The sequence below is a fragment of the Trematomus bernacchii genome, unplaced genomic scaffold, assembly GCF_902827165.1.
Source record: "Trematomus bernacchii unplaced genomic scaffold, fTreBer1.1, whole genome shotgun sequence".
Taxonomy (NCBI): domain Eukaryota; kingdom Metazoa; phylum Chordata; class Actinopteri; order Perciformes; family Nototheniidae; genus Trematomus; species Trematomus bernacchii.
In genome coordinates, this window is record NW_022987876.1 from 397,868 (window position 1) to 409,897 (window position 12,030).

Below are 12,030 nucleotides of genomic sequence, written 5' to 3' on the forward strand. Positions count from 1 at the left end.
AGAGAAGTCTATGAGAAAATGTTCCTACTTCTCTCTCTCTTTATTACCTCAGATTGTAGAGAAGTCTATGAGAAAATGTTCCTACTTCTCTCTCTCTTTATTACCTCAGATTGTAGAGAAGTCTATGAGAAAATGTTCCTACTTCTCTCTCTCTTTATTACCTCAGATTGTAGAGAAGTCTATGAGAAAATGTTCCTACTTCTCTCTCTCTTTATTACCTCAGATTGTATAGAAGTCTATTAGAAAATGTTCCTATTTTTAGAATCTGTTTTCTGATTGGCTGCGGCTACTCTCTTGCTGAGAGTTATATTTCGGTTTGGGCCTGAACATTTTATGACAGAAATAACAGCGACACGGAAAGGGAAAGAAAATCAGAAAAGACGGAAATCAATCTCAGACGATCAGGAAGACACAGATCTCTAATCAGCAGAGGAATGTCAACAGAAGGAAAAACACGCAATCTGGGTGTTAGTTTTTATCTCGTAACGGCCAAATAAAAACAAAACAATCTCAGACTCCAAGAAATGCTCTTTGTTTTTCCTACGCCAGTAGAATGGGACTGCATAACAGGTGGATATGGTCCGGCAGTGGCTCAGTCAGTAGGGGCTTGGACTGTGAGCCGTAGGGTTGCCGGTTCAAGTCCCCGACCAGACCTAAATATGGAGTGGATACTGCTACTTGGAGAGGTCCCAGATCACCGCCTGGGCCCTGCCGTGGTGCCCTTGAGCAAGGCACAGGACATCCCCCCCCTTCCCCCCCACTCCCATTGCTCCCCGGGCGCTGTACAATAGCTGCCCACTGCTCCTAGTACGATGGGTTAAATGCAGAGGCCACATTTCACTGTGTGCTGTGTGCTCAGCATATGTGACCATTAAAGAGGGTTTCATCCCTCCCCTATATTCTCTGAGATTTAAAGTGTGAATTTACAAGAGAAAAACCTTAAATATTCGATAAGAATAAGGTAGTAAATACAAAAGAAAAAACGCAAACGAAAAAAAAGTAAAGGAAAACACTTCTCTAAAATGTAAGTGGTACAAAAACGCAAATATTCCCTAAGATTGAAATAGTAAATATGTGAGAATTTATTTTGATTAAAGTATTACATTTACAAAGATATTACATTTAACTCCACGTGGTTCACAATGAATCACTGAGGTGAGGTGGAGACGTTTTAATGAGTTTGCAAAGACATTGAAGATGCAAGAAAAAAAGCTGAAGTGTGATGAGTTGTGATTTTCACACCTAAAAATAAGACATCAAAAAGTCCCCTTCAAACTTTATAAAGTACTTTCTACTGCAGAATCCGAGGTAAAATGAGTATTCAGATATAGTTAGTGATACAGAAATACTCTGTAAAGTCAAACGAATGCATTCAAAAGCAGGAAAAAAACAAATAATAATAATACACAAATACATATGAATAATAAATAGTATAAAGGAAAGATAACTAATATAATAATTACAAATAAATGCATTAATATGTTGCGTCAAGTAAAATAATGACTATTTTTCTAACTATATACTGCTGTTTTTTTGTGAACTCAACCAAGGGATCAATAACGTTTTATTATAACTTATTATAATACTTTATATATATTATTTTTGTATTATGTTTAGTGTTCTTTGTACCTTAAGATAAGATAAGATGGAACTTTATTTATTCATCCCCCTGTGAGTCACAACATGTATTGGATACAAGCATTTTCCTGTGACTGTAGAGTAGTAAAAGTATGAAGTAGCAGGAAATGGTAAAGGTACTTCACTACACTGCAGTATCTGAGTACTTAGTTACTCTCCAACACTGATCAGAACTACACCACTGTCAGGATTGAAATACAAGTTTGAAGTTAAGCTTTTAGTTTAAAGTTTGCATTGATTTTAAAGTTTGTAAAGTTTGTAAATGAAAACTCACTGTGAGCTGCTTCTCCTCTCAGGTCCGACACTCCTCCACTGCTCCTCGAACACAGGGGAGGAGGAGGAGGAGGAGCTAGTGTGAGCAGCAGGTGGAGCCAAATGTACACATAACTTTACAACTCATTCTACTGTCAGTGAATTATAGTCGCCCCCTGCTGGTTATATGAGAGAATGCAGCCCTATAGGCAAGTTCATTTATACAGCACCTTTCAACACAAGGCAATTCAAAGGGCTTTACAAAAATGAAAGACATTAAGAAAATGGCATTTAAAAACAGTCATTAAAAAGCAAAGATATCAAAATAAACATTAAAAGAGAAAATACATGAATAAAAGTTACAGTGCAGTTTAAGATATGAATAGTTCAATTAAAAGCAGCTGCAAAAAGAAAAGTCTTCAGCCTGGATTTAAAAGCAGTCAGAGTTGCAGCGGACCTGCAGGTTTCTGGGAGTTTGATCCAGATGTTTGGAGCATCATAACTGAACTTCTCCAGGTTTAGTTCTGACTCTGGGGACAGGAAGCAGACCAGAAGACCTGAGAGATCTGGATGGTTCATCATTTAGCAGGAGATCAGAAATGTATTTTGGGCCTAAACCATTCAGTGCTTTATAAACCAGCAGCAGTATTTAGAAATCTATTCTTTGACACACAGGAAGCCGGTGTAAAGACTATGGGGACACAAATGGAAACAAAAAATGTCTCTCTGGTGCAGTAAGAAATATATATTAATATTTTATTATATATACTTCTTACAAATGTAAATAAATATTATCATTTCATAGATGCTAACAGAAAAATAACTAATAATTGAAGTTTGATCAACATTAAATCAACCATTTTTTAATGATAAACCCTAAAGTGTTACCTCATTTTCTCATAGACTTCAATACAATCTGATTTATTTTTGCCAGTGGAGTCGCCCCTGCTGGATATTAGAGACAAAACCCCTTTGAAGGACATACAGGAGACGTACAGTCAATAAGGTTTCATTAACAATCAAATATAATATTGTTTTAAAGTTTTATAGTCCTGATAACAATTTGCAATTTTCTATATATCCGTAAATTATATACTACCATATGTATACAGTATGCTATAAAAATGTTTTTTAAATATTTTGAGATTTGGTTGAGCAGGGTATACTTGTACTTTTACTAGAGATGTGTCTGTTGTTTGTGTTTGTTTTTAGTGTCAGGATGGAACCCTTGTCTTTTTCTCTGCAAACAGAATCTACCTACGGGGACAAATAAATAACCTGAACCTGAACCTGAACCTGATCTATATATCTATCTATGCTTTTTTTTCACTTACATTCGGACTTATTTTTGCAGACATTGGAGTCGCCCCCTGCTGGATATTATGGAGAATGCTGCTAAATGGAAAAAGTTACTTCCTGTTGTAGTAAATGAATTCATAAAATAAATGTTTTTTCTATAATGCCTGAGTCAATGTGCATCTTGCTGTTGTTTCCAGATGTCACGTCTGCTGCACAGTAATCATTGGGTTTCTGTTCACAGACATCAAGACATGTTTGACCTGAAGTCATGAAACACTAACCAGAGGACTAAGTGGGAGTTTAAAGGAAATAAAAACCTCAGTGATGGTGTTTCTGCTGTTAAACACACTTTCCATAATTTCCTGTTTTAGTCCCCAAACAAAAAGCAAACTGGAGGTTTATACATGAAGCCACAGAGACGTCTGAAAACTGCTGAGCAAAGACCAGAACCCCCTCAGATCTGCATCATGACGTTATTGACCTCTTTTAATCTGCTGAGTGAGACGACTCAGCACCTCTTCCGGTTGTTTTATAAGACTTTACAAACTCAAAGATCAATAATTTTTCTCTTATTGTTTCCTAATGGCAGGTGAATAGCATTACAACTATAATTAACAGATGTGACCATAACACTTCCCCACTTCATTACTGGCATTAACACAATGAATTTTTAATATTAGAAGTTTTGTGACATGTTATGTTTGAATGAGGCATCAAATATTTGCTAATTTGCCTCCATTTCCATCACAGAAATGTGAACATTGGATAAAGCCAGGTTAATATTCTTGTTTCATGTTATTGACATATTAGAGTCAAAGGTTTTTACAGATGGGATTTTGGATATCTCTTTGTATCACCAATTTATGAAGAAAATGTTTAATTTGTGTTAAAGAAACCATAACAATTCAGGCATCAGGGAAAACATATAATTACATATAATGCAGTAAGGCTCTTGGGCATTCTGTATCATTAAAATATGTATTCTTCTGTAAATCAAGATGTTCTTTTATACTTGCTTGATTTACAATCCCCCTTATTCGGTGTCTTTGGTTTGTGGCACCTGTAACCCTCAATGATACATTAGATATTTTACATTATTTTAGACTCCAATAGCTCATATGTGTTTTAGCAAGATTTCCTTATACTATCAATTAGCGATGGCGACAATTTTAGGTAATAAGGAAAGTGAAAACATTAATGACATTCGTGCCAATATATTTTATTTGGCGGCGCCTTTCAAGACACCTATGTACACCCTACAATGCATAAAAGAAATACTCTACAGGTTAAATCAGCAAAACATCAAAAACAGACAGGTCAAGGAAACTTGCAAGGGGGGGGGGGCCGGGGGTGGATTAAGGGCCTCAATGAGAAGGCTAATCTGAACATGTTAGGTGTATTCAAAACGTTACACATTTTATGAGAAAAATTAGTCTCTGAACTGGGTTTTCATCCCTATTTGCTGAAACCTTTGGCCAAAAAAAGTTGTATTTAACAAGCAACTGAAGAAATAGCAATGAAAGTTAGTTGTGACATGTTGATGGAAACATCATTAAAGATGTCAAATGATCTCACCGTGTTTGTTTGTGGTTACTAACTAAAAGTTTGTTGAAACTGTTGCATGTTGGGGGCTCAGGGGAGGACACTGCCTCCTAGTGGTCTACAACATACTGTCTGCTGTGGCAACAGTGATGTGTAATGTTCCTTAAACAACCATTAATGAGGTCCACTGTGAGCTGCTTCCTTACAAACACTTATCAACAGTTTCTGATGGTAATTAGACCTGTGGGAGCAAAGAGAGAGGCCCAGTAATAGATGTTTATCAGCGCTCAGAGGATAATGAAAGCCCCCGGGACTCAAACCTGCAACTGTTGTTTTATACTATCGTCTACCAAGATGTTATCCTACATCGTAAACTCAAGAAATTTCAAATGAAACTGGAAAAAGAGACTCACAACAGGTCAGTTTCATAAAGTTAGTGGGTTGTGCGAAAACACCAATGCTAAAATGCTAATAGTTTGCAGGTATAATGTCAATGAACAATGTCGATGGCATTAGTTCTGCAGGTATCTGGTCAGAACAAAGTAGTCGAAAAATATAAAATAATTTCAATTCATTGGATCATGAAGCTAATTTCCTTCCAAACAATCTAATAGTTGACCAAACCATAAACTAATATGTTAGCAAAACCAACTTCTGGAAATGCAGTGTTTCAGTTTGTAGTTTCTTCCGGAATTATTTTTATTTCACATTCATAATTTACAAAATATCAGCATAACAATTAGTAGATACCCAAAAGCAGTTTGTTTGATACCATTTTACAGCCTGGTTTCCTTTCATTTCATTACCTTTATTTATCTTAGATATGATATAAAGAAAATATAAATAAACACCAAAGTTATATTTATATATATCCATATATCCAATATTGGTCGGCCTTTTTTGATATTAGTCTTTTAAATGATACAGATCAGTGTTTTCTGTAAGAAAGACCAAGAAGTAATGTGTGTAACATGTATACCACTACCCCAAATACCATAACTAGCGCAAGACATCTTGAGTAAGTACAGAAGGGTCTGAAGGCTTCAGTTTCTCCAGAGACCGAGCGGATCCCTGTCCGTCGGCCCCTGAACGCCTCACTGCAGCGTTTATTTCTATTAACTTGCCGGTCACTGAGACACCAGGGAGCTCTGAAGCCTCTAGGACAATCATTACAGCCCATTAATAAAAATGTGTGCAACAAACACATGCACAGGCCGGGGTGGACCTAACATTACACTGTCAGATACAGCAATGAAAACATTTAGAAAACGTTACTAGAACAGCTGAAATAATATCAACTGTTTATACATTTTAGCTTTTCGAAGAAAGTATCATTGTTAAAACAAATTAACAGACAAAATAAAAAATGCTATATAATTGCCAGTGGGCTCATTCAGAGAATTCATCTTTCAGAAAACTTGTCAAAGGTCAAGCTTCTCTGTTGTGAACTCAAATTATTGTGACTTTTTCTACATTACATATAAGAGTATTCAACCCTTTTGTGATTATTTAAGCTCATTGTCCAAGATGATTGTACTTCATGGGGGTCACTCCTAGGTGCAAAACTGGCAAAAATATGAACTAAAAACAAGCTAAAACTAGGAGAACGACTACGAGAGTGCAGACCTCTACCACAACCATGCTCGTATTTGCACAGATCTGTTCCAAAATGTGATTTTACTTCATTCTACAACATGGGCAGTCGTTTATCAGTAATCCTCCTTACAAACAAACAAACCAAAATAAACTAACTTGCAATAACCCAGGAAGTGTTTGGAGGCCACGTGGTTCTGGAGCCAATGAAAGGACAGATACAGCATTGCCTCGACACCCTGTGGCTCAAATGCCCAATAAAGGTATTCAATATGGTAAAAAAAACACAAACGTTTTAAAGACAAAGTTGGAGAACAAGCATGTACAAGTTGAATTCAAATCTGATTTTCCTTTTTCTGTACATACATATTCCAAATTTGAGTCACAGTTTGTACAACCTTTTTCCCTAAACATTTCCAAATGCCGGGCTGGGTTTGAGAATTATTCAAAATAAGCTAAATGTTACGAGTAGGAGAAATATAATTTAAACTATTGTGTCACTCTGGGATCATTTAATTTAAGATTGCACAAAGTTGTAAGAAATCTCTTGATTGGATAATCTTTCGAAAGTTGCTGTTGTTTGAATGCCTTAAACCCAACGGAGGTATGAGTCGCCTGGTGGTTTCATGTTAGTTGTTGAGTCTCAGCGTAGAGAAACTTTCCTCAACAGAGAGCTTGTTGATTGACTTCAGCTGGTGCGGTGGGAGGTTGGGGTTAGCTGAAGTTTCCCTGCAGAGTTCCTGCTGATTATGGTGCTAATTAACACATCACTAACAACAGCAAACAAACGTGGTAAAACAGTAAGGTCATGTCTACATTACATTACTGAGCAGGGAGGCCAAGGGGGCCCGGACGCAATTAAGGTAGCAATCATTTGACATATGGCATATTTACATCTTTGGCATATTTACATATTTTATTGACCTTTAATTCAGACCAAGCAGAGCTCTTTAACCAGCACTTTGTTAAATGTGGGAACCTATTTGACTCTATAGCGCCTCCTAAGGCCTAGGCTCCACGGGAACGAAAACGGGTTGAATCCGCATATTTCTCATGCGTATAGCCCTTTAAGCTAGACGACGCCGTAACGGAACGGTAGAAACGGACCACGGGTCCAAAGGTGGATAGATCTGGGAACGAAGCGCTCTGGGGGGTCCAACGGGGCCGTGGGGTAGCCTATACGGTCATCCGTTTCTGATAATGACGACGCAATAGCTCCGCCACTCCCCGCCTCTCCCCACCTCTCCCCACCTCTCCGCGTACCCCGCATCATTGCTGATGTGTTTCGTTAACAACAACAATGGCGGATCGCAGGATTGCTATCGTGCTCCAGACGCTACTGACCATGCTACAGTTCTTTGTGCAACATCTACAGGAGCTCATCCATCAGCAACAACAGGACATGGAGAACATGACCTACATGTTGCTAAGAGTACTGCGGGGAATAACCCGAAGGGCAACCAGGAGAAGGTTTTGGGTAAGACCGGGCAGAAGCAGCAGTTGGTGGGACAATTTTGTCAATGGCGTTGTCGTGGATGAGGAATGGAGGGAGAACTTCCGCATGTCCAGAGCCTCTGTCGTCGCCCTGACCGAAGAACTGTGCCCATATATCGAAAGGCAAACAACAAACATGAGGGCACCAATTGATCCACTGAAAAGGGTTGCGTTAGTACTGTATTACCTGAGCGATGGGGGAAGGATGCGGAAGACTGCTAACGCCTTCGGTGTTTCGCGCCAGACTTTGTCCGTCATTATTAGGCAGACATGCAGAGCGATCACCATCCACCTGGGTCCAAAATATATCAAGCTGCCTTTTACTGAGCCCGAGACCGCGGATCTGGTTGAGGGCTTCGATCATGCTCATCACATGCCACAATGTTTAGGAGCAGTGGACGGAACCCACATCGAAATCAAGCAGCCATCTACCAACCCCACTGACTACATCAACAGGAAAGGCAAACATTCCCTTAATGTACAGGCCGTCTGTGATTACAAGTACCGATTCATGGATGTCGTGGTAAAGTGGCCTGGGAGTGTGCCTGATGCACGGGTCTTTGCTAACTCAAAGGTAAACATGTTCTTGAAAACTGGAAAGATCCCTGCTCTGAGAAAACAGATTGTGGACGAGGAGGAGGCCATACCAATTTATCTTCTTGGTGATCCTGCCTACCCGCTGCTGCCGTACCTGATGAAGGAATATGCAACCGGTGGCTCCACAGTTCAGGAACAGTACTTTGGGCTATCTTTGTGTAGGGCACGTATGGTCATTGAGTGTGCGTTTGGTCGCCTCAAGGCCAGATTTGCTGCACTTAGAAGGCCTATGGACATAAACTTGGTTGACCTGCCCCATGTCATTTACTCCTGCTTTGTCCTCCACAATGTTTGTGAGGCCAGTAAGGAGGCTGTGGATGATCAATCTGTGTTGGGAACAATTCAAGGTGAAAGGGATTTACAGCCTCCCACACAGAGCAATAGGTATCTCACTGACTGTAATGAGGGGGAGGGAAAGAGAGTGAGGAGAGTGCTTACGGCTTACATTGACCCTTAGGACTACATAAAAGACAGACTGTATTTTTTTTTTGGAAGGTTACTGTGTTAAGATCTGATAAACATTCTTTGTTACATTCACTGTGCAGCTCCTTCAGTGACAAGCTTTTTTTTTTTACTTAGTACTTCTTAATGTATGTAACATTAAGCAACAAAATATGTGATTCTCCAATGTTCAAAGTGTGAAATTAAAAATAAAATTGGCTGCAACCACTTCCAGACTTTCTTTGAACTTAAAGTGCAACATGTGACATTTCCGATATTTGACACTAGGGGGGGTTATTTATCAGAAATATAGTATATATATGTCTTAATTATCATATGTATATTTATACTTTCCCATAAGGACCCAATGTGGCACGGTGTCACATGAACTTTAATGTTCTGTAAAGTTACACTGATGTTCCATCCTGACTTTCACAGGAAACCCGGAGTGACATATATGCACGATTAGAAATATGATTATGATCTGCTGAGTTAATTTAGCTGATTCAATTACATTTAGTTAATATATCCTTTATTCTTCAGTTCAAACAATGTTCTAACCTATTTAAACCAAAAAAGCATCCTCATTATTGAAGTTATGAGTTATATGACACTAGGGGGGGTTATTTATCAGAAATATGGTCTATATATGTCTTAATTATGTTCTCAATGTTCCCAAAAGTAGAAACGGGTCCGGGTTCTTATGGGTTAAACAACTGGCTTACTACGCCACAAACTGAAGCTCACTGCTTTATCAGTCAACTTGGCCAGTAATAGATATCTCACTGACTGTAATGAGGGAAAGACAGTGAAGAGTGCTTGCGGAGTACATTGACATGAGAGACAACACTGTTATTTTGCAATGTTTTTTATTAAGAACAGTTGCAAGAGCTATAATGATATATATATATATACATTTATGGAATAAAAAGTGAAATGCATTCAGTCCACATGTTCACAGTGCAACAAGGAATAGAACACCTTGACTGGCAACAAAAAATATTCACTGGAATAAAAAGTTAAAAACACTTCCAGACTTTCTTTATATATATATATATAAAGTGCAACCAAAACTGAAGCTCTGTGCTTTAACAGTCCTCATGTTCACAGTACAACAAGGAATAGAACACCTTGACTGGCAACACAAATAAGGATAAACATTCACTGGAAAAAGAAGTGAAATGCTTTCAGTCCACATGTTCACAGTGCAACAAGGAATAGAACACCTTGACTGGCAACAAAAAATATTCACTGGAATAAAAAGTTAAATTTGCTGCACCCACTTCCAGACTTTCTTTATATATATATAAAGTGCAACAAAAAATGAAGCTCTGTGCTTCAACAGTCCTCTTGAAAGAGTGACTGCCTGTATGAATACTGAGATGGTTGCCGTGGGGGGTCAGGGGTCCTCGTGTGCAGGTGTGGTGCAGAGGGGTGTGGTGCAGAGGGGTTTGGTGTGTAGGCAGGCTGTGGCCTTCTATACAGGTACGGTGACTGTTCCGGTAATTGTCCACCGCTGCTACTGTGGGGTTGCGCATGCATGAATTCCCTCATCAGGGAAAAGCCCTCCCGAATATTTTCATTCATCAGAACAAAGCTTTCTGCGTTGCGGGTGGATGTTTTCTGATTTTGCTCCATCAGCTCCACCATCCTCCTTTTTAGTTTCAGGTCTTCCTGCACGGCATGGTCAACTGGAAGTTTTTTTTTTAAGCGGTCACTTCTGTGGCCGTTCAGCTGCACCTTGAATAAACCAGAGCATTTTTTTATTATTACACAATAGGACCATAGCCACCAGATCACATAAGACCAAAGGCATGTTGTGCAATAGCTTCTACTTTTACAAATACAACAGCTCTCAATACATTCTACTTTTACAAAGCTTAAACGTGTTCAGTTTTTCTGTGGAAGGTACTGTATCGTAGTATGTAGCAAGTCCGTTAAGCTTGAAATCATGAACATACCTGGAGCAGATTCCTGCGATGCTGTACAACTGCAGCAGCTGGCAGACTTCCGCTGGATTCGCTCGACTCTGGCGGTGGCGAATCGTTGGAACGCTCCAAACTCCGGGGTGAGCTTGGTCCGGAAGACGACTCTTCCAGGTCCCCCGTCTCGATGCCCGAGCTAAGGGAGCACGTTGCAGGCGAGCCACCCCAGACCTCTTCACACAGCTCAAAAAACATGTGCACAACACGTCCTTGGCCACTCCGACACTTAGTGTCCACCGCATGCCTGTACTTTATGCGGATTTGTTTTAGCTTGGCGGCAAGCTGGGGCTTTGTAATGGCCCCCACGCTGTGAGGGAAATCCTTCCCTGTGTCGGTCCTCGGATACTGCGCCTGAAATAAGTTGTCTATATCGCTATACTTCAACTTGCAGGACTCCCAGTCAACATTCTCCTGGATTAATGAAGTTTTGTACTCTAATGTGATCCGAAGTAGAAGTTCTACCTCATCATCAGTCCACGAAAAGACCTCCTTTCTTGCACAAATATCAGCCATCTTCTACCTTGTGTGTTTGTTTGTTTGTTTGTTTGTTTGTGCCTTACACATCCGGGGGGGATCTTATACTCGCTGCTTTTTGTGGAGGAAGTTACAGCGCCACGTACAGGTTCGGCATATGTACTGCAGCTTTTCCAGCGGTTGGATGTAAACGGAGCTGTCTCGTGTAGCTTGACACAATCCGGTGTATATTGCGTGTGGGCGGAAGCTTTTTTGCGTTTGCGTTTGCGTTACTCCTATGCGTTTTGCCGTATGCGTTCCCGTGGAGCCGGGGCCTAAGCCCCCCACCATGTCACAGCTTCTGCCTGCAGGAAGTTAGTGAGAACGATGTGCTGGAGGTCCTTAGTAAACTTGACCTCAACAAACCTGCAGGTCTTGATGGGCTAGACCCCTTCTTTTTTAAAGTTGCAGCCCCAATTATTGCAGAAGCTATCTCCCACCTTTGTAATCTGTCCATACAGACAGCAGTGCTACCTTCTGCCTGGAAGGCAGCCTCAGTGCAACCTTTGTTTAAAGGGGGAAACCATGCTGACCCCAACTGCTATCATCCAATATCCATTCTACCCTGTATAGCGAAAGTGTTAGAAAAGTTAGTTTGCAAACAGCTAACATGGTTTCTGAAGACTTACAACATACTATCTGACATGCAGTCTGGGTTCCGTGCAGGTCATGGGTG

General features: G+C 39.9%; 2 protein-coding genes and 1 long non-coding RNA gene across 3 annotated transcripts in view; 1 reads left to right on the forward strand and 2 right to left on the reverse strand.

The window, feature by feature from the left end:
• LOC117469489 (solute carrier organic anion transporter family member 2B1-like) overlaps positions 1-1,997 on the reverse strand; it is a 32,967-nt gene extending 30,970 nt beyond the window's left edge. Inside the window, exon 1 of the mRNA XM_034113912.1 lies at positions 1,913-1,997. The gene's annotated coding sequence lies outside the window, so the exon portion shown is untranslated. The remainder of the gene's footprint in view (positions 1-1,912) is intronic.
• Positions 1,998-8,023: 6,026 nt separating this feature from the next.
• LOC117469503 (putative nuclease HARBI1) lies at positions 8,024-8,872 on the forward strand. The gene has a single exon (XM_034113933.1). It carries the CDS (start codon positions 8,024-8,026, stop codon positions 8,870-8,872), a length of 849 nt encoding a protein of 282 aa, XP_033969824.1.
• Positions 8,873-10,564: 1,692 nt separating this feature from the next.
• LOC117469498 lies at positions 10,565-11,053 on the reverse strand. Its single transcript, XR_004554599.1, has 2 exons — positions 10,818-11,053; positions 10,565-10,596 (listed from the first exon to the last, which is right to left on the reverse strand). It is a non-coding gene; the product is annotated as an uncharacterized LOC117469498 (long non-coding RNA).
• Positions 11,054-12,030: the final 977 nt, after the last annotated feature.